Consider the following 22,387-nt stretch of genomic DNA (forward strand, 5'->3'; position numbering starts at 1 on the left):
CTGCATCCTCCAGCCTTGGGACAGATTTACCTGTACCTTGAATCTCTTGGCCTTTTTCTAAAAAAAAGAAAATATCAAACGTTGCAACAGCTGAAAATTTAAGCAAGAAAACCTGATCATGTTCATGCATAATAATTACTCTTCAGCAGGGTTATTTTGCATTCTAACCATTCTTAGTATAGAGTCATCGCAAAATTCTCTTGGTGTGCTCAGTGTGGAAAGTCAGTTGAGATGCTATAATGATGTCGAAATGAAATGCTGTCAGCGCAAATCCGTAAAATGACATAACGGTGTCAGAAATGAAAGGGAATCATATCAGAGTGTGTTCCCGCACCACTCAAAAATTTGTGAGAGGAAAGGGTGCCACAATTTGGGGACAATGTTTGTTATGACAGAAATGCTTAAAAGGGAAACCGCGTTTGCCAGCTGCATCACTTTTTAATGCAACAGATTTATCAAGAAGTTGTGCTAATTTCCTCTATAAATATCTATGTGAGCAGAACGCTGCTTTGCATTGCAGAAAGTGGTTTTTAAGTAGTGGCAACTCCAGGTTTCTTCTGAAACGGAATGGGAAGGTTCATTGCATTGTTAGCTTAAATAAACAGTCATTTCTTTTTTGAGAGAAGGAAAAAGGAAACACCTCTCATCCAGTTATCCTCCTTGAAGAAACCCACATCCCCATGTCTGTCACACCATGCTAAAGGAAGGCCTCTCTAAGCATCACAGGTAGGACAAATCTACCCATGCATCTATTTTTTATACTTTGTTATAAGTGGTTATAAGTGCCCAGAAATTCCCACCCTCTTTGAGGAAGGATTTGTATTTTGCAGATGTTCACCTCCCTGCCATGTAATGGCAACAATGTAATAGCAACAAAAACTGAGGCAGAAGAAGGAGGGAGGGTGGGGAGCTGGCTTCCAAGGTGTTCAGTGACTCGCCGGGCATGATCTGCCTGTGGGAAGTGGTGAGTGGCTGCCTTTGCTTTGCTTTGCTGGCTGGTTTTTTTTCTCTTTCCTTCATCTATTAAACTGCCTTTATCTTGACACATGAGTTTTCTTGCTTTTGCTCTTCCTATTTCTCCCACTGTCCCACGGGGTGGGGGGAGTGCGAGAGTGGCAGTGTGGGTGTTTAGCTGCTGGCCAGGGCCAACCCACCAGAGAGATGAACTGGCTAGCACTGCTGAGTAAAACAGAGACCTCCCAAGCTTGGGTAATACTTTGCATTTACCTCAATAAGTCTGCATCATAGGCTTTGCTAAGCTATCTCATAACCAAAACTATCCCTCTTAAAGCCAAGTGCTGTGGAAGACATAGCAATGGGTGAAATAGCATGCAAGAGCAAGGAGCCAGTCTCATCTGCAGCAACACAGACACAAAACTTCAGCTGGTGGCTCCTACCTGGGCCCTGTCCAACAACTAAGCTAGAGCACATCACGACAAGCTGAGAATTTGCAAAGGCTCAGCACTAACCTGACTTTGCTCCTGGGGAAGCCTGTGGTAAACCTCCTCTGGCACCAATGGGGGCAGCCTGACTCCAAAATATTTTTTACCTCGTTTGCTGATGGCAATTAATTTGTCATGACTTTTACTATGGCATCTGAGGCTTAATTACCTTCATTATTAGAAAGGAGCAGTATCATTTCTGTTTGGAGCACTCTGACCTCAGCTTCTCCTGGCTAAAATCTGGGACCACGCTATGAACACCCAGCCATAGTGCTTGGAGTGGCAGGCGTGCCAGGGGATGCTCTGGTTACCTAGCAGTTTGAAGAGTCAAACATAACACTCATGGCGTATGCGCACACAGAGCATAACCACCTTTATCTGCTGGTTCTCAGTGGACCTCCTGGATTATATGCAGTTACAGTGCTAAATACTCAGAATGTGTTATAGTTAGTCTGGAAAGTACTCCTGACAGGTCAAATTAATACAGCTTGCAGTGCTTATATTAGCATCCACAAGTATCCGAAATACTTGAGTTTGACAGTATGCTTAGTAGAAGCAATAGATCAGGTATGTAGCGACACAGCTATCTCGTGATGTCTCTCCTGGGAGAGCATGACCCCTCCTTGAGATACATCCATCGTTCTCCACCTCAGCAATGGAAGCTGAGGGCGCTGGCCTAGATCTGAGACCTGGATTTTAGATGGCTAAAACAAGGCATACTGCAAAGACTGTGTTAACAAAGCCTACCTACCAGATTGTGTCCGATGTTCATGGGTAGAACCTTCAAACAAAACAAAAGAGGTTGCCTAAAATTCCAGCTGATGAGAAGAGTTTTTCTAAGTGCCTATCTGTTGTAGGGGTTTACGCTGCATTTGCCAGTGTTTGATTTCAACAGCAAAGCAGGTTCTGATTACTTTGTTCAAGCCAAAATTGTCTTTTAACAAAACCTGTAAATTTGATAACCCAAAAACATTCCATTACTTGATTTGAGAGGTTTGTATCTTCAACTGTCCATACTGGAAAAAAAAAAAAGACAAAATAGTATGGAAACCTAAAAAGTCCACGCTGATGTTTTACAACATATTTTCATTCTGTGATTACACAGTTTCTTTTATTTCCTTTATATAGAACCAAAGATTTTAAAGGAACACCTGAAGCTGAGATAAAATATTTAATTTCAGGTCAAGAAAAATGTATGTTTTACATGATCTGAAAAATTTGTCAGAATATCTGATTTCTACAACATTCAGAATAATTATTGCATTGTCATTTTAAATAATTTTTTAAAAGATCCTTCAGACTTTCCAGTGAAATAAAATTCTACCTAAAATGCCTGGACTTTTTGAAAAGTGGTTAACTCATATCAGCAATGGCTTAAAATTGGAAAGCAATATTACTCATTTCAATGGAAAGAAATTTTTCTGCAATGATTTTGCAACTTTTTTCTGCTATAGAAATGGTGGTAAGAAAAATGTCAATTTAATTTCTAAATAGATATTCAAGCAGATTAAAACTCCTCAGGAAATCTCTGGAGGTGCTGCTGATTTCGACTAAATAACATTCTTTGGATATTTGCAATTTTGACAAAATATTTCCCTTTGACTAGGAATAGCTCATTAGGCTTTCATTTGTGCAAAATATGCTCCCAAAGTACTAAAGAAGGTGGAAGATTATGTTTCACATTGTAGTAAAATGGGGATATGTTTTAGAAGCTTTTGATTAAAATTTTGATTTCTTCATGGAAGGTTGAATATTCTTTTTTTCCCTGTATATACAGGATTTTCACTCAAAGGAACTCTCCAAGTTCTTCATACATTCATATATGTAAAAAGTAAGTCTATTACTATGTCAAATGTGTCTCACTGGAAAAAGCTATTGACTTTTCCATTCTATTGCATTAATTTTCCACTACTCTTGTACATTGGAATACTCCAGGTGGGTGCTGCGTGTGCTTCTGATTATGCTGTGTTACACAGCAGGGAAACCTCTTATCTCAGACTGGTTGCCTAGCTGAGAAAAAAAACACATTTAAGGTAGTAAACACAGCTGCGGAAGAAGTATTTTCTATTTCCTTGCTGTTTGTTTTAATGTACTAAAATGACATAATTATGGAAGTTTGCAAAAATACCAAAATGTAAAACACAATAATGATTTGGTCTATGTGTTTCTATTACAGTCTCTATGTCTTCAGATACAGCTTTAAACCATCCAAGAAAATCTTTAGAAATGTCTTTTCTGCTTTATGCTCTGTTTTGGCTTGATAAATAAAATATAGAAATTCAGAGAAAATGAATTTTTAAGTAATCTCATGGTTACACTGGTGTTAAGAAGTGCTCAAAACTTGTTCTCGCCATTTTTCATGCCAGCTTGGAACTTTTGGCTTGAAGATTTGTGTTTCTATTGTTTTCTTTTTGACTCTGTGCAAACACTTTAAAGATAGGAAGTTTGCAGATCTGTGAAGAAAAAAAAAAAAAAGAATAGAGGTTTTGTAAACCTAACCACCACAACTTCATTTGAAGAAAATGAAATCTGAACTCTGAAAGAGGACAATGATTTTTTTTTTTAGCTTGCAAAGAAATAGAGTAATGCAATCCTTTTTATTTCCTATTTAAATGAGGCTGAAGTGTTTTCATCTGTGACATGTAGAGTCTGCTTTGCAAAGAATAATTTCGGAGCACACACATTGTAAATATTTGCCGAGAGCACCGGGCTTATATTGGTTGAGTAAACAGCACTATAATATTACAATTTTAAGAACAAAATATGCAGAAATATGTGATTGTCACTTTTATATTAACAGTCTATTACCTTCTGAAGTCCTAGTGGGAAAAGATTAAATGTGTAGCCCTCAATAAGGAGCTCTGCTCCATTCGAGCTGCAGCCGTTCTCCATCACCTATTATATTACTAAAAGAAGAACCAGGTTTTGATAGGGATTCTCGGTCCAAACTCTGCCCACAAACACCCAAAGTCATCTTTCCTGAAATCCTACGTAAGATAACACTAACGACATCCTGACCACTTTGGTCTAGGGAAGATTTCGTCTTTTAAATCATGATGTGCAAGCACACAAAGGGCTGCATAAAGTTCTTTTGACTGTGGCTGGAAAGACTTGCACTGGCACCAGCGTGCCTTTGGATCACACTGTACCATCCTTTCACTCCATCCACAACTATTATTTCGCTGCCCAGAATTGTTGTAATATGACTGCCTCCCTTCATAATCTCTGCATTTTATCTAGCTTCGTTTCCAAAGCCAGAGAGGGTAATTGTCATCTCTTGTACAACACAGCAAAAAGGCTGAGGACAGGCTTTGGGGCGATGGCTTTCTCCACTTTCCAGTTCACTCGTACCTTCTCCAGACTGTAAGTACATTGAGGTGAAGAGCAAGGGCAAGCATGCCTGATCTGCCTAAAATCCACAACAAGTGCCAGAGGAAGAAAAGATTTCATGTCCAACTCATCACAGCAGAATCCTACAGCAAAGCAGGATGGAGAAGAAAGAGGGCAGGTGAGAACCTCTAAAGCACGGGTACAGAAATGGGCAGGCTAAGGCAGAAGCTACAGCTCCGTGGTTCCAGGTATTGAGCCAGGAGAGGGAGTGTGGGCACACAAAACATCCATCTACCCCCACTGAAGCCAACGGGGACCCTTTCTATTGATTTTAGCAGGACCTGGATCATGTTGGTGGTATGCATCAGGTGGGGCTCCTATGGAGATCAGGGAAAAGGAAGAGGCAGCCATGCATACCTTGTTGCAAAGAGCTGTAGGGTTAACTGCTGGTCCTTTGAGTGATGAAAAATGGCAAGGCGAAATCCAGGCATCATCATGCTCCCACCATTTCTAACATAGAGGGATTCTGAAATCAGGGTGTTGGCACATTAACCATGAGGACTTTATATGACAGTGTGTGAGAAAAAAAAAAGTGGAATTTTTTATGAAACTGACAAAAAGACTACCAAAAATATACAGATCTGAAGGCCAGAAGGGACCACAGCAATCATTCGCTCTGGTTTCCTGCACAGCACGAGCCATACAACATGATTTGGTCATGTCTGCATCGTTCGTTCATCCTCTGCTTGATCCAGAGATCTCACTTGGAAAGGGAGGCATCATCATGAAAAAGTACAAGTCATGCAGAAGCCACCAATATGCTTTGGGTTTTTTTTCCAATGGTTAATTTACCCTTTTTGAAAGAGGAAAGAAAAAAAAATTACTTATTTCTAATCCAAATGTATTTTCACTAAGTATCTTTAATGAAAATTCTTTACCTTCTGTAGGTATTCACTCAGGTGGTACTTTACCGCAAAATACATGCCTGCCTTAAAGTCTCTTAAGAAAAACACCTTCTTTCTCATTCCCAATCCAAGGCATTTTCCCAATAATAAAAGAACTAGCAGGCTCGCAGAAGCACAAATGATACAGCCCCAAGAGCTATTTTTCATTCACTGACTAGAGAACATAGTGATGAAGAAATCTGAGCCGAAGAAGAAAATAACTTCCATTTTTCCAATAAATAAAGATCTTCACAGGAATGCAAAATGAATCTTAAAGCAGAGTATCTTGATGCTTCTTGCAGCAGGACCTCTTTAAAGGACAAAGATGTAATTCAAACATGGAGACCAGAAAAAGAAGAAAAGTCTTTTCCTCTATGAGTATGACGGTGACCTTACAGAGCCCCTTGAAGAGACAGCACTGAAAACGCAGCCAGTGACATCCAGCTTCCCTGCAGGGCTGCTCGCAGCTGCAGGCTGGATTGCAAAATATGAAGGAGAAGGTTCCCCTGTGCTGCATAGGAAAGTTTTAGGAGACCAAGTTTGGATTATGGAAGCATGAAGGATGTAAAAGCTAAGGCAGAAGGTTAAACTAAATAATATAGCCCTGGAACTGCAGACCCAGGGAAAGTCTAGCATATATTTATTTTAAAAATAATAAGACTAAGCTATAACTGAGGAACTGAGCATGAAGTGGGTTTTATGACAGATGCAAGTTATTAAGTCATTTTATAGATGTTATCTACTGCCAGCTAGCATATATACTGTCAGTGAGTACACATTGATAAATTTAATAGGCTAGGCCAGACAGACCACATAACACAAGTAAAAAGGACAGAACCGTATGACAAGAGACATGTTTTTGCTATCTTGATTTTTAACCTGCAAGGTGTCCTGGCCCCTTCTTGAATATCGCTTCTCCTATTCACTGCTCAAGCAGCCTAATTGCTGTGTTGCGTTTTTCCATCGATTTGTATGGTTTAACGTTGTCTGATTCGAGCTGTTTGCACAGGCATGCTAACTTCACGCTAAACTTAGCTAAACAGGAGTTTTGGAGAGATTGTTCTATCACTGCCATCATCCACAAAACCTTCAAGGTCTAAATTATCAAAGTTTGCCTGACCCCTGTGGGATAACAACATATTAGATCATTAATAAAAAAGCAAAAGAAAAATTGCAAGCTTAATCCCCAATGTTTGTAAAGGAAAATCCGCACTGTACAAGGGCTTCAGTGAGCAGGCCCTCCACAAGCAGCCCGGCCCTGCCCTGCCCTGCCCTGCCCTGCTCTGCTGAAAGCACACCAAAGGGCCTGAAGAGCTACACCTCAAATTCTTTGACCGGTCATCTTTTAACAGGGATGTCAGAGATCTGGGAAAGCATTCCTGCGGCATTGGGATGCAGAGGGATTTATCTCACATCTGAAGTCCCGAAGAGAGGCAATGACCCTGCTCCTATCTGAGAGGCCAAGAAGTGAGTTACGGCTGAAGGAGATGTGACAGGCGGGAGAGAACAAGCACTGAACGGCTGTACTGGAGATGAATCAGCCCTCTTCCTTGAGGAGCAACTGCCTTTGGCTACTCAGACCTAAAAGCTACAGTAATAAATTTTAAGGCCTGAAAAGATCATTACAGTCATCCAGCCCAGCTGCCCACTCGTCCAGGACGCTGGATTTCCTGAAGTCGTTCCTTCCTGCCCCTCCTGCCACCACAGCCAAGGTCCTTTCCTCCTCTGCTCTTGATCGGCAGCCCTTCCCCGCCTGCCAGCACCACCACCGGCACTGCTGCGCCAGACCCCTGCAGCACACCTCCCCGCCTCCCCAGCACCGCAGCCGGGCAGCAAGGGCAGCTAGTGCAAATATTTTCTCTGAGTGTTTCTGGAACAGAGAGCTTTTACACCCGGCTCTCCAGAGGTGCTGGCCCACAATCTGCGTCAAAGCAGCACCTCCAGCAGCAGTTTCGCCCATGGAGCTCCAAGTCAGTGCTCAAACCTCTGTTGTGGAAACCTCAGGCAACTGTGTGGGGAGCCATGATCCTGCAGCTCTCGCTGCTGACCCAAACTGCCGATCTGAGGATGGCTCCATCTGGTTTGTGTCTTGTCTTTCTTGGAAACCACCAGGCCTCACATCAGTCGAAGTACCAACAGCTCCTGGAATAACAACATGCAGCTACCCAGGGAGCAGGAAGGTAGAAGAACAACTCAGTTAGGAGAAGTTGAGTTTTCTGATGACGTTTCTCTGCTGGCCTCAGTGACCTCAGAAAGAGGGTGGTGTTACACCGTGATGGAAGCACGTAGGCCGGAAACAGGAAAAACCTCTGGGACGCGCTTTTCCTTGAACTGGCCCAGAGCAGGTCTCAAGATGAGTCACATCTATGCCGAGCCCTTGAATCGAAGAACAACAGGAGCTCCCCATCTGCCTCATGTAGACAGAACTCCAAAAGGGAAGGAAATGGGTGAGTTTGTTAAGTATTTCTCATTCTGGAGGGGCAGGCCATGGCTGGACTGTGACTGCCAGGCGATGCCCTGCCTTGGAAAGCTTGTGATGCGTCAGCAAACACCTAAGCAACCCCTCAGTGACCCTGGCAGGCATGGCCCAAGAGAGGAGGGAAGGGGCTCCAGGCAGGAGTCTTGCATCCCCAGGCATCTCTTAACATCATCTCATCCCACACATTTGGCTCAGTCTGTTACAGCAAAGACTAACAGGGAGCCCTGGCTCCTCCCTTCAGCCATGTTGGTGCAATTTGGGGGAAATAGGCGCAAGTGTAAGATCCTCATGTCAGCTCTTTGGCAAGTAAAAGAGACAGCCACAATTTGCCCTAAAAGACAAATTCTAATTCTTAACATCATACGTCATGGTTTTTATGCACAGTGCAATTTACAGGCCAGACGAGCGAGGCCAGCGGAGCCCAGGCTGCGGCCAACCCGGCAGTGAGTCCATCAGCCGTGGAAATGCCGAAGTGACAGGTTCGCTTCATTAACTAGAGGCCCGGCGTTTCCTGGGCACACGCAAGCAACTGGAAGAGGAAAGGCTGTTCCAGGAGTGGGAGACGACTGCAGCCGAGTGAACGCTTTGGGATGGAGGGCAAAAACAACGCCTACCCCAGGGCTTGAGAGACCAGGCGGGCTTCGATCCCAAGGTCACATGCGCGTCCTTTCCATCAACACAAATGGTGACCTTCACAAGAACACAAAACCTCCTTTTCTTTTGGAGGGACGTAAGTTCTCCAAAGCAGAGCATGTCATGCCTAGGTGGAGAAATGCCCGTTTTCCTCTCCCTGAACCAGCTGTACCCAGAGCCAGAGGCTCTGCAGAAGGCTACTGAAATGTGAGCAAAGAGCCCTAGACTTTCTGTCAGGTTTATTACTCCTCCCCTGCTCCCAGTTGTTTTTTCCCAAAATCCTTTCCTGCATTTTTCCCTTTTATCACTGCCCTGTGAACATCCTTCTGGGTAGTTCATGAGCCCTCTCCACTGGATTCCCGCTAGCTTTTGCCCATAGTGAACATGACAAGATTTTTGCTTTGTAGCAGATATAATTTATTTTTTTGCCCAGCCTTAGGTGGGAACACAAGGACTTTCAGACCCTTTGCCTCTTCATTCTGAAAATACTCCCTGAGGTAAACAAGCCCTAAGACTAAGACCATGCACTGGAGCTCCAGGAAAGCCCTTGGTTGTGAAAGTTGTTTGGAAATAACCATTTTCTGATGCTGTAAAACAAGAGTTAATCCATGTTTCCACTGTGCAGGGCTGTTTGGATTAATTTTTTTTTTAAGAAGGGGGAAAAAATTCGTTTCATTCTTTGCCAGCAATTTCCATGGAAATAAAGAGTTTCCAGCAAAAAATCGGTTCTGGGTATTTCATCCAGAAAGTGAAAGATTTTCTCTGAACAATTGCAAGATTTCATCCAAAAGTCTGAGAGGCTTCATCCGAAATATTTCGCTTGTTGGCTGCAAACAAAGCACTGCCGAGCGAGAGAGGACGGAGAGCCCTGCGCAGCCCCCGCGCCCCCCGCCCCGGTCCGCGGGCAGGCTCGGGCCCGCGGGGATCCTACGGAGCCAGGAGCGGGGCGGGCACCGGCCGGCACGCAGCGCCCCGTCCCGCCGCGGGGCTCGGTCGGGGGCCTCCCCGGCACCTCCCGGGGCCTGCGAGCGGGAACAATCGCCGCGTTGTCCGGTCGCGGCCGCCGGCCCGGCGGCTCCCCCGCGCCCCGGTCCCCGTGCCCCGCGGGGGGACGCAGCGCTGGCGGGGCCAGCCGGGCTCCACCGCCGCCGCCGCCGCTCAGTCTGGCCCCGGCGGGGGCGGGGGCGGCGGCGGCGGCGGGGCGGGGGGGGCACACGGGCGGGCGGCGCGCAGGTAGCCCGGCGGCGCTGCGCCACGCGCGGCCACGACGTGGCGCTCTTGTCACGGGCACGGGCGCCGCGCGCCTGCGACGCGGCCGCGGCGCCCCCCGCGCCGCCACCGGCTGCTCCCGCGGGGGGGGGGGGAGGGGGGGGCCGTGTCCCCCCGTGTCCGTGTCCTCCCTCCCCCACGGCGGGTTAGCGGGGTTTGGGCCCGAAAGGGCGGCGGCGGGGCGCGGGGGCCCTGGGCAGCCGCTGAGGCGGCGCGGCGGGCATGTGCCGGTAAACAATGACCATATTGTGAAATAGAAAACAGACTCCGGCTCCCTCTGAAACGCTCGCTCCCCACCGGATGTGTTAAATAAAAACCGCTGGGGGAAAAAGAAGGGGAAAAAAAAAAAAAAAAAAAAACAAAAAACCAGCAGAAAGTCAAGAAAATCGGGTTCGGGCTGGGAAGGACGGGGGGCAGGAAACCCGCAAACAGGCGGATTTGTATGGCCTCAGCTCGGTAAGCCTCGCACGGACTGCCACGGCTGCGGGTGCCTTCAAAAAAAACCAGTCTGGGGGTTTTGCGGTTGTATCTGGTGGACTTCTGTCTTTTTTTTTTTCTTTTAATATCGAAACTTTTTTCTTTTTTTTTTTTTCCTTTTCTCCTTTTCCTGCCTTGCCTCCGAATAAAACAAGAGCAAACTTTTCCTGCTGCAGGAAACCGATCCAGATTTCCCCGGTGAGCTGCAAAAACAGCTTGGCCGGACGGCTTGGCCGGACCCGCGGCGGCTGCGGCCGCGGCCGGGGCTGGGCGCGATACCGGCGCCCGCGTCCTCTCCTGTTTTCTCCCTTCAAACGGCACCTTCCTGCCCGGACGTGTCCAAGTGCAGTGCCCTGGAATTTATGACACAAACGGGCTTCCCCCCGACTCTCTCCCCCTCTTCATCTGTTTAAAATCTCTACCGTCCCTTCCAACTGGAGGCAAATTGGGTGGGAGCTTTAATAAATTTACTTCCCCCCTCCCCAGTCGTAAACAGATATCCCTCTCCGGTTCTTCTCTTTAGAAAAAAAAAAAAGGGGGGCGAGAGATACTTCCAATGGATTTAAGTAAGTGATTCATATAATGAAATGTTTAGGGATTTGTTTAATGTGATTTTATATGAGCTGTGGACATTTCCAAAGCAAACAATAAGTTCAAGTACAACATGCACGGTTGTGTTACAAGTGTTACCCAGCTGGCTGGGAGATCTTCGGTGAGCAAACAGGCTAAATCTGGAGAGTAAACAACTGCAGAAAAATCTACAACTCCAGGTCACTGAAAACAACCTTTTATTTGTTTTCTTTAGTGTCTAGTAAAATCTGATTTTTTATTTTTTTTCTTCTGTAAAATTACCAGGGACGGGCATCTCCCGCCCGCGGCTTGCCCGGCCCGGCCGCGGAGCCCATCGCCCGGTACCCGGCTGCGCAGGCGGCCGCGGAAAACCGGGTGCTGGCGAAGGAGGGTGCTGCTGGTCGGGGTGCTGCAGGGGGTGGGGGAACACCGCTGCACAGCGCCAGCCGCTTCTGGGGGGCTGTCACCCGGGAAGCGGGCTTTTGAGGCAGCCTCCAAGTGGAGAAGCCCCGCGGCGGCCTCCCAGTGGTCCTGCCCACGCGTGAGGGTGATTTGAGCTCCCCTCGTGCTGGGCATCTGACCCTGGGCGGGAGCCGGACCAGAGGGTGAGCATCGCCACAGGGCGGTACGGAGCGGCCACGCGTGGGGCCGAGAGGCCACGGGCGCACCTGGAGGGGCGCCGGGGGGAGGGGGGGGCGGGGGGTCTCCGCCCACGGGCACCGTGCCACAGCCAGGTCGCCTCTGGCGAAACCCGCGGGGTGGGTGCCCCTAGGCCGTGCGGTGACACCGGTGCCCCCCGGCAGCTTCCCCGCAGCCCCACGTCCCGCCGGGAGACTCCCGCCTGGCTCTGGGCCGCGCGAGGGTCTTCGACTCAGGAAATGATGTAACTAAAACTCATTATTTCTTTTAAATTTTTATTTATTTGGGGGTGTGTGTGTGTAATGGGATTTACTTTATTTAACACGGAGGTCGCGGGTGGCGTCCCCCCCCCCGGAGATGGAGGACAACCGGGGTGAAACAACCCCACCTCGACGCTGAGGGTTATCGCCACCAGATCGGGAATCGCGTTGGGAAGCCAGAGCGCCCGGTGCCTCCTTCCCAAACCATCGACGTAGTCGGGAGGGAGCGGACAGCAGCTCCGAGCGGCGCGGCGGCGGCCCTTCCCGCGGGGCGGTGCGGGCTGGCGGTGCGGGGCGTCGGGCTGCGGGGTGGGGGGAGCCGGAAACCTCCCCATCGCGACGCCCCGGCTCAGAGATTGCTGTTGGTATTCACTTCAAAAGGGCTTGAATGGGACTTTTTTTTTCTTTTTTTTTTCCTTTTTTTTCCCCTTTTTTTTTTTTTTTTTGAAGCCAAAGCTTTGTTGTGCTAAACTAGTTGGACGAGTTAGGGTGTCGCTGCTCCCGATTGCTCTGGCCAATGGAACCCGATCCACCCTGCTGTGCGTAAGAGCGCAATTAAGGATTTAACCAAGCCTATGCTGCGCCCCAGCCAGCAGTCTGCCGGAGACAGACAGAGCGCCGCAGCCTCCTCCCCCAGCCATGTCTGCCTAGACCCGAGCAGCCCCAGCAGCCAGCCCCAGCCCGCCGCCGGCTCCGAGCTATGACAGGAGTATTTGACAGAAGGGTCCCCAACATCAGATCCGGCGACTTCCAGGCTCCTTTCCAGACGGCCGCAGCCATGCACCACCCGTCCCAGGAATCTCCCACTTTACCCGAGTCCTCGGCTACGGATTCCGACTACTACAGCCCGGCGGGGGGAGCCCCGCACGGCTACTGCTCGCCTACCTCGGCTTCCTACGGCAAAGCGCTCAACCCCTACCAGTATCAGTACCACGGCATGAACGGATCTGCTGGGAACTATCCTGCCAAAGCCTATGCAGACTACAGCTACGCCAGTCCCTACCACCAGTACAGCGGGGCTTACAACCGCGTACAGAGCTCCGCCAGCCAGCCAGGTGAGAGCCGGGGGCGTGCGGGGAGCGCCCGCGCCCGTGGGGAGCCCGGGGGAGCGCGCCCCGAAGGAGCCCTGCCCCGTGGACCGCGGGGTTGCAGCTTTCCCCGAGCCACGGGGAGAAATCAGTTCAAAAATTAAAAAAGAAGAGGAAAGGGAAAATTAAAGAAAGTTTTGTTTGGGTTTTTTTTTTAAAAAAAAAAAAAGAAGAAAAAAAAAAAAAAGAAGGAGGAAAGCTGGGTCTAGTTTTCCTGAGCAGCCCGCACGATCTAAACCACAAATCCCAGGGCTAGTGCTTTAGAGAAGCAAACGTCGCTCAGCTGCACCCGGGCCCCCACGGCTGCCTCCCTCCTCCTTCCCCCCGCAGGAAGAGGGGGGAAAAATAGCCGAGTCTTGTTGCGTGTCTCAAACTCAGGTTCGCGGTGGCAAAGAAAGTTTCCTTCCCCCCGTGCTGGAGGGGCGGGGGAGGAGACTGGGAGGGGGAGCCCAGCCGTGGTGGGGCTGCGGAGCCGGGAGCGTTTTTTACCAGAAAGCGCCGCGTTTTTAGCGCTTACCATTTACTTCTTTGTAAGTGGGGGGGGGGGGGGGGGGGGGAGGAGGGGGAGGGGGGGAAGAAGGGGACAGGGAAAAATCCCAAATGGAGCCGGTAGCCAAGCCGAGCGCTGGGGCTGGGCCGGGACGAGCGCGGCCGCGGCGGCGCTTGGGGACCCGCCGGTGGCAGCGGGGGAAAGGCGCGGGCGTGCGGGGGAAGCGGTCGGTGCCCTGGGCAGGTCTGCGCTCCGGGCCAGCCTCTTCCCAGCAGGGCACCAAGCAATCCTCCCAATTCCCGCGGCGGGCAAGCGCGCGGGGCGTGCGCGCCCGCCCGCGCAGCGCTGCGCTGCCCTCCGCGGAGGATGCCCGGGGCGGCGGCGGGGAGCGGAGGAGGGCCGGGGTGGCCAAGGCCCGGTCCGGAGGGAGCGGGACACACACACCCCCCCGCCTCACCGCCGGGAACCGGCGGAGGGTGCCCGGGGCCGCCGGCGGGAGCCCCGGGGAGAGCCGCGGGGGCCCGTCGGGCCGGCGCCGCTGCCCTGCCCGGCCCGGCCCGCGGGCGGGAAGGCGCCGGGGGTAGGTGCGGAGCGGAGCCATGTCCCGCGCCTTAACGTCTGCGTCTGTGTCTCTCTCCTGCCCTTGCGCCCGTGCAGAGAAGGAGGTGGCGGAGCCCGAGGTCAGGATGGTGAACGGCAAACCAAAGAAAGTGCGCAAACCCCGGACTATTTATTCCAGCTTTCAGCTGGCGGCGTTGCAGAGGAGGTTTCAGAAGACCCAGTACCTCGCCCTGCCCGAGCGGGCCGAGCTGGCCGCTTCCCTGGGGCTCACGCAGACACAGGTACCGCGATCGGCTCGGCTCGGCTCGGCTCGGCCCTGCTAGGCCTGTCCCGGCGGGGTGCAGAGCTCCGGGTCCCCCCCGCCCCGGGCGCGGCGGAAGGGCGGGACCGGGCGGCGCGGAGCGGCGCGGAGGGTGGCGGGGAGCGGGTCTCCCGCAGCCGCAGAGCGCTGGCTTGCCAGGCAGGCATTAATGGTGTCGGTTTCCCTCCCCCCTCCCTCTTTCCTCCGCTCTCCTCTCCTCCCAGGTGAAAATTTGGTTTCAGAATAAAAGATCCAAGATCAAGAAGATCATGAAGAACGGGGAGATGCCGCCGGAGCACAGCCCCAGCTCCAGCGACCCCATGGCCTGCAACTCTCCACAGTCGCCTGCGGTTTGGGAACCTCAGGGCTCATCCCGCTCCCTCAGCCACCATGCCCACGCACACGCTCACCCTCCAAACTCCAACCCATCCCCTGCATCCAGCTACCTGGAGAGCTCCGCTTCCTGGTACCCCGCTGCCAACTCCATCAACTCCCACCTCCAACCCCATGGCTCTCTACAGCACCCGTTAGCGCTGGCCTCTGGGACAATTTATTAGAGTCTGACCCCTTTTTTTTTTTTTTTTTTTTTTTTTTTGTTCCTTGGACTCCTGTGTTTTACTGTTAAGGAATAATAACGAAAGGAATGCATACGGGGAATTTTTAAAAGGGAAAAGAAACAAACAAAAAGATTAAAATGTGTAAAGCTTGTGCATGTAAGTTATTGCATTTCAAAGGAAACCCTTTTTTATACAATACGGACATTTTTTGGCTCAGCTGTGGACACTATCAATGGTGCCTTGAAATCTATGACCTCAACTTTTCCAGAGACTTTTTTTTCAATGTTATTTTAACCCTGTAAATAATTGTAGATAGAGGAATTAAACTGTATATTCTGAATAAAATAAAATTATTTCGACCACGAGAAACGTTTCCAAATTACCCCTTCTTCTATTAATAAGAGGGAGAAAACAAAAAATAATAATGCCAATTTGCTTGCAGAGAACGGAGCGAGGAAAGAGGCATTTTTGCGGGGCCCGATCCTGGGAGTTCCCATTGGGTGGCACAGCCCAGGCGCGGTGGCAGGATCTGACCCTCGTAGGTCCCCATGGGCGAGCCAAGGGGCGGCGATGCTCCATCCCCGCTGGAAAAGGGGCTCTTGCAAGACCGCACACACCTCACCGCACAGTGATGTAAAGCTGAAGAGAGCTGCCCATCCTAACGCCAGAAAGCAAATCTCTCGCCTTAAGCCGCCCTGAATCCTTTCCTGAGAGCAATTAGCGTCGAGAGCTGCACACTCCACAGCCCATCAGTCGCCCGTGTGCGCTCGGCTAATTATACAAATTACGTTTCCGTCAAAGGGAGCCACTAAATATGAGAAAAGGATAAAATGAGGGCCCCGCTCCCCTCGCTCCTGGTCACAGCCTGCGGCGGCTCCGGCTGAAGGAGGGACTTTGCGGAGGTACTTTTGGGTTTTGGGTTTTTTTTTTTAACCTCTATGGACATGGTTTAGGGCAAAAGGCGGGCGGCGGAGCCGTCACTTGCGCGTCCCGGCGCGCTGGGGAGGGGACGGGGCCACAAGCGAGGTGGCCACAGCGCTGCCCACGGGCGCGCAGCACCGGCGTGGCGGCACGCCCGAGCGTGGCACCCTCTCCCGGCAGAACCCCCGGGTTTTCCCCGGCACTGACCGGCCCGCGGGGGTCCCCACGGCGGCACACGCTCCCGCGGGCCCCCCCTCTCCCCGGCCGGGGTTCAGCGGGGAGCCGCGCTGGGAATTCACGGCCGCGCGGGGGAAGGCGGCAGCGATGAATGTGACAAAGGCGTCGCTTGAAGGATCCCCGAGATAAAATATGACCCCCTGTCACCCGAGGATGGCGGGCAGAGCGCTGGCAGGGCCGGGAGAGGAGGCCTGAAAAGGCACGCTCCTGCCCTGGGGCGCACTTACCTGCCTCTAGTCTTCCTCCCTGCTGCCCTCCCCCTCCTTTCTTCTCCCTCCGCTTCTGCCTGCCATGTTTTGCGCGTGTGCGTGAGTATGAGTGTGTGTGCGTGTTTTCTCCCCGAAGAAAGAAGCCCGGGGTTGCTGTTTTGTAACAGGTTTGGGGGTTGGTAAATGGCTTGCTGTACAATAGACCAGTTTGTTCGGTGAAGCTGCTCTCTGCACGCCGGGGAAGGGTGCGTGGGTGCCGGAGACAGGGCGGCGGGGGCCGCCGCCGCCTCCCACCCCTGCCCGCTGCCGGCTCCCGAGCCGCCGAAGCCCCGCCGCCCCCTGCCTCCTCTCCTCGGCTCCAGTCACAGGCTCCCGCTCATTTCGCTTGCAAGGTTTCAGGGACTTTCCCCGAACCTGGGGCTGCTGAAAAGCTCGGCTTTGTCTCTTCTGCTAACTTGCACCCTGTGGGGAAAAAAAAAAAAAAAAAAAACCAACCACCGGCCTTTTAATTTCCTTCCGTTCTTTTCCTCGTTTCCCTCCAGACAAGCATTATTTTTTCCCCCCCCAACCTGCAGTAAGAGATTTTCCCCTCCCCGAGGTCCCTTCCCTTTGCAGAAAGGCTTGGACACAAGAGGTGGAGGTCTATTTCCCAGGTGGGTCCACCCATCCTTTTCTCGGAGGAGCTGCTGCGGGGCTGTTTGGTTTCAGTACCGCGCAGGGGCCGGGAGCGGGCGGACAGCGCAGGCCCAGCCCCGGGGATCCCGGCGGGATGCCGGCAGGCAGGATGCCGGGCAGGGATCACTCTGCCGGCGCTGGCTGGGCAGCCCGGGCTCTGGCACCGCTCCCCTCTCCCAGCCAGCAGAGTCAGCTCGGCTCCGTTTCCATGCCGGTCCCTTTCCCTGCTTAATTTCTCCTCCTGCCGGCTCGGGGTGGTGTTGGGCAGGCCGGGGAGAGCCCGGCACCCTTTCCCGGGAGAGGGTAGCTAGGCCCGGTTAGGAAATACCCCTCGCCGGGGCTCCCCGTCGCCGTGGCCCCGGCCCCAATGCACACCCAGGGTCTCCAGCCGCTACGCGAGAGCCCCCGGTCGAGGGGGGTGCTCCGGTCCCTCCTGCACCCCTCTCTCTCCCAGCAGGCACAGCCCTCCCCGCCCGGGCGCACCCCCGGGGCTCCGGCGGCGGCCGGAGGGAGCCTGGCTTGCCCGGGCCTCCCCCCTTGCTTCCCCGGGAAGGGATGAACTGTCCTTTGTCTGACGCTGGGTTTGGGCTCGGCGGATTGCTGGCCCGGGGCTTTTTTTTTTTTTTTTTTTTTACCCCCTCTCTCTTCCCCTCCCTTCTCTTTTCCTGGCGGCCACTTCCATGTGGAGCCGGGACAGCTCGGGGAGCCGAGAGGAGCCACATTCCTGTGGGTGCCGAGCGGCTCCAGGGCTGAGCCACAGGGCCTGACACACAGACACACAGACACACAGAGCAGCCTGCACCCCAGCTGCCCCATATCGAGAGCTCCTGATACTGCCTGCACCCCTGGGGCTCTCCCACCCACAGCAGATCCACACACACCCCGCACTGCGCTCGCCCCCGCGTGGGGTGCACACCCACGACACGCACAACACCCACACCCAGATACACACAGCTGACTCCCCACCTACTGACAGCGGGGGAACACCTTTCCCCGTCCCGCCCCGAGCCCCCCGCCGATCCCTGCCCGGGCATCTCCGCATCGCCCAGCGGGGAAGAGCCTCCGGGGGCGGGGGGAAGCGGTGCCTCCTCGCCAAGCAACCCGGTTTCCCTCCCCCTCTTCCATGGGGGAAAAAAACCCACCACCTCCAACCTGTCGCCGCGTCAAGGCAGCCCGCTCCTCAGGCCTTTCTATCGCCCTCTCGCTCCCCTCGGTCTCCCCCACCGACCGGTGCCCCCGCGGGGCGCGCTGCCTGCGTGGGCCCGCGGGCGCTGCCCGCTCCGCCGCCGGCCGCGCTCCGTCCCGAGCGTGCAGTGCACATGTGGCATCGATTAAAGATTTCTACCACGCAATTTTGCGACTGACAGGCTTTAGGTGGTTCGGTTGTGGATTACAGAAAGGAGATCTATTGCTTCAGGAAAGTCAGGGCGGACTGTGGGGGAGAAACCCCTCTTCTTGCTTTCAGTCATTGGAGCGGTTGCCTGCAGAAATGCAATAACCTGTTTTATAGGTCAGACAAGAGCCGTGAAAATAGCGACCGCGGAGTTTACATTAAGCCTCCCTTTCCCTCTCTCTTTTCTTTCTTTTTTTTTTTTTTTTTTTTTTAGGGAGAATCTGTGTTACATCAATTTAATGTTTCTGCTCTTTGTTCGGCGGTGCGTCTATTTACATACGATTTGGGAGGATAAGCAATGGTCTATCTGCCAGGAGCACAGACCCGATAAATCCCGAAACGCACCCACGCCCCGGGTGTCTGTGTGAACACGTTCCACGGCCACCACCTTCAAGGCCGCGGGAAAAACTCCCAGGCCCCCTGGCCTCCTTATTTCCCTTAGGTGAGGGCCCAGGGAGCCGGGCCCGGCCAGAAGCTGCAACTGATTGAGCACTTGGCAAGGAAGAGCCTGGGGATGGCTCCTCGCTCTCCTCCCGCTGCTGCCTGCCCCTCCGCGCTCCCGGAAAGGTTGCCTAAACCTCAGCCTGGGCTTTGCAGCCGGATCAGCGAGCCTCGCCGGGCCGGATCCTGACTTGGCTCCGAGCTCTGCAGCGGCATCGCCTGCCTGACTGCGGAGCTGGCCCTCCATCCCAGGAAATCTTTAGAGTCTCCTCGATATCCACCACATAACGCGTTTATAGGGCTTTTTTTTGCTTGCGGTATCCACTGAGCTTTCGTTTCCCTTTCTTTGCATTATTTTTATTAGTAGCGGGGGAGGAAAGCGCGCAGGGGAAGGCTGCGGGCTGCCGGGCGCGGCTGCAGCCGGGGGAGGCCGGCAAGGGCCGGGGCCGGCACCCCTCTGTCCGCGGGGCCGGCCCCCGGCGATCCCCCCCCCGGCAGCCGGGCCCTGCCTGTACCTGCCGGAGGGGCAGCAATCGCTCTTTGATGATTTGGCCCATTAAAAATGAAGCGGGTTTGTGTATTTCGTGTCCGGGGTTCATAAAAGCTAATCAGGAGCGGAAAGCGAACTAGCCCAATGAGTTAACCTCGCTAGCTGCAGGTAGTCCTGTTAGCCAGGCTCTTTCGGTTAATTAATTACAATTGCGTCGGTTCTGGGATAATTTCCTTAAAGGACCCCTGACGACTGGTCCAGCGGGTGGGCGGGAGCGCAAAAGGGCCGCGGGCTCCGCAGCCTCCCGCGGAGGGTGCCCCGCACCCCGCGCCCTCCCCCGCCCGGTTACGAGGCTCCCGAGGCTCCGTGCCCGAAAGTGACGTTCAGTCACCTGAGAGGCACACGACAAGGGCGAGCCCGCTTTTGGGGATGGGTGGGGAGCCCGGGGATCCTTCGGGCACCGGGGAGAGGCTGCCGGGAAGAGCCGAGCCGAGAGGCGGACGGATGCGGGCGGGAGGCGCGGAGCATCAGCCCCTGCCCGCACACCAGGCTCGCACGCGTTGAGATTTGGACACGTAACGCTGCAGACCACTGATTTGCTATTTTCTTAATTCCCGCTCTTCTCATTCCCTATGAATCAGTCTTTTGTCCTTCAGAGTTTGATTTGATCGCTACTGTTCACATTTCACTTTTGTATTTTTCTCTCCCTATACCATTACTCATTGAGTGCCCCGTGAAATTACAATCGTACATTTTCAACTCAGCAACCCATTTGCAGTGCAAAAATAGGGTCTAAATAATGGCTGAATTAGCCCTACTGGACAGTTTCAGATGTAACACTCTGTAATAATTATATTGCAGGCTGGATTAGGATGCTATTATCATAATCTGGACGTTTACAATTATCTGTAATTTGCAAAGATGCGCCAGGTCTTGATTACAGCAGTTTTTTTTTATCAAGCTAACCATCACTAAACAGTGACAGTAATAACAGCTAATTTTGCTGGCAATATAAGAGGTGCTGGGGTGTGCAAACAATTTCACACCTGGATGTGCTCACTCAACCAAGAATATAGAGAAAGAGCTTCTGCCCTGAGACTCAGAAAAATATTCTCCACTGCTTCAGTTCAGTATAGATTTCTAGACCCCGATCCTTGCTTAGCAGATTTTCAGAGGGGGTAAGTTTTGGGGCTCGCTTGGGTTCGGGGTCGGTTTGTGGCTGCTTCGCGCCTTCCCCTTCGAGGCACGCTCTGCCCTTGCTCGTTCCCCCACTTTCGCGGTCACTCTTGCGCCGGTGGTTTCCCCCCACCGGGCCGAACCCCGGCGGCTCCGTGCCCCCTTTTTCCTCCCGGTGCTGCCGGTGGCGGCGGGCGGCGCGGGGCTGGGGGGGGGCGCGGGGAGGGCGCGGCGGGGGCGCCGCCGAGCTACTGGAGGGGCGGCGGGGGGTGGGAGGGGGCTCCGGCGGCCGGCAGAGGAAACGGTACGAGCCCCGTGGCCAACCCCGGCCGCCCGTCCCCGCAGCGGGGCGGCGAGAGCGCGCCTTTCCGCGGCTCCCCGCGGCCCCGGGGCGGCGGAGCCCGGCGGCGGGCGGGCGGGCGGTAGCGGAGCCGGCGCTGGCAGCCCGGCGGCGGCAGGTTTGGCGGCTGGCGTGGGGAGCTGCCGCCGCTCCATCCATAGATGACGCTGTTTCACGAGAGTCTCCCGGGGCGGCAGCCGCGCGAGTGGGAGCCGCCGCTGCCGCTGCTGCCATTCGCTCCCCCCCTGCTCCCGGGAAGGCCTGCCTTTCTCCCCTTCTCCCGCTCCGTTAAGCTACCGGGTTTTGTTGTGTTTTTTTTCTTTATTATTACCATTATTTGCTTAGTTGCTTGCTGCCTGGGCTTTATTTAAACCTATCTGAGAAATCACTCGTGGGGGAGGAGGGCACGACGCACCGCGAGGCTTTCCGCACCGGCACCCACGCTGGCACCAGCGAGGCGTGCAGGCGAGGACGAGCCCCCCGAAAGCCCACGGGAAGCAGCGAGCCCCCATCTCCCGCCCGCGCCCGCCCCCGGGCCCGCCAGCACGGGGAGGGACGGGACACGCCGCCCGCCGCCCTCCCCACTCGGGGGCTGCAGCGAAAGGGTTAAGGCGGCTGCGGGGGCCGTGGGGGCCGGGAGCCGCCAGGCTGGGCTCGGATCGGCTGGGCCGGGCTCCCCGGGCTGCGGGACCCGCTCACCTGGGCATCCGCCGCCCTTGTGCGGGGGCGAGGGTGAGCCCGCACAGGGGCCAGCCGCGGCGCGGGGGGGCGGGGTGTGAAGCAGGGTTTTCTGAGATACACACACACACACACACAAATGCTGTTGGTTTAAATGTATGGTAGCTTTCTCTCCAGTGTCATTTGAATAATTCAGTGAGCCCCACTACCAGCTGTACTTCTGAAGCCTCTTCCATTCTTTTCATCATTATAATTTTGGTTAATTTTCAATTTTAGGCCCTACGTCTCTGCAATTTGTGTATGAATAACAGAATAATTTTCCTCTTTTGTTTCGCCTTTCCTGTTCCTGAATCTAAATAAAGATGGCTTTTTAGTATTAAAAGTGGAAGAAAATTACAGGTAATTATCTTTGACGGTAAAAACGCTGTAATCAGCGGGCTACATGAAAAATTACTCTAATTATGGCTGCATTTAAGAGAATGGAAAAAAACCTTCTTGTGGATAAAAACCTTAAATTGTCCCCAATGTCTGCTTCAAATTGGATGGCACTGCAGCTGGAGGCTTTGTTCAGAATTGATCCTGGGGAGCTCTGAACCCAAAGTTTCACAGTGGGAAGGGGAAAAAAAGAAAAGAAAACATTTTTCCTAATGTAACAATACGAATGGTAGAAAATGACAAGACTGATCGGTTTTAAACCACTCTGAAGACTGACTGAGCGTGGAAGTTGCTCAAAAAAAAAAAACAAAAAACACCCCCCAAAAAACTGGTATATTGGTAAGTAGTCTTT

At 52.9% G+C, this 22,387-nt stretch overlaps 1 protein-coding gene across 1 annotated transcript; it reads left to right on the plus strand.

The window, feature by feature from the left end:
- The first annotated feature begins 11,994 nt into the window (after positions 1–11,994).
- Positions 11,995–15,393, plus strand: DLX5 (distal-less homeobox 5). The gene is made up of 3 exons (XM_064441759.1): positions 11,995–13,098; positions 14,279–14,463; positions 14,708–15,393. The coding sequence occupies exons 1-3, from the start codon at positions 12,744–12,746 to the stop codon at positions 15,038–15,040; spliced, it is 873 nt and encodes a 290-aa protein (XP_064297829.1). The 5' UTR covers positions 11,995–12,743; the 3' UTR covers positions 15,041–15,393.
- Positions 15,394–22,387: the final 6,994 nt, after the last annotated feature.

Source organism: Phalacrocorax carbo, chromosome 2 (assembly GCF_963921805.1).
Source record: "Phalacrocorax carbo chromosome 2, bPhaCar2.1, whole genome shotgun sequence".
NCBI classification, from domain to species: Eukaryota; Metazoa; Chordata; class Aves; order Suliformes; family Phalacrocoracidae; genus Phalacrocorax; species Phalacrocorax carbo.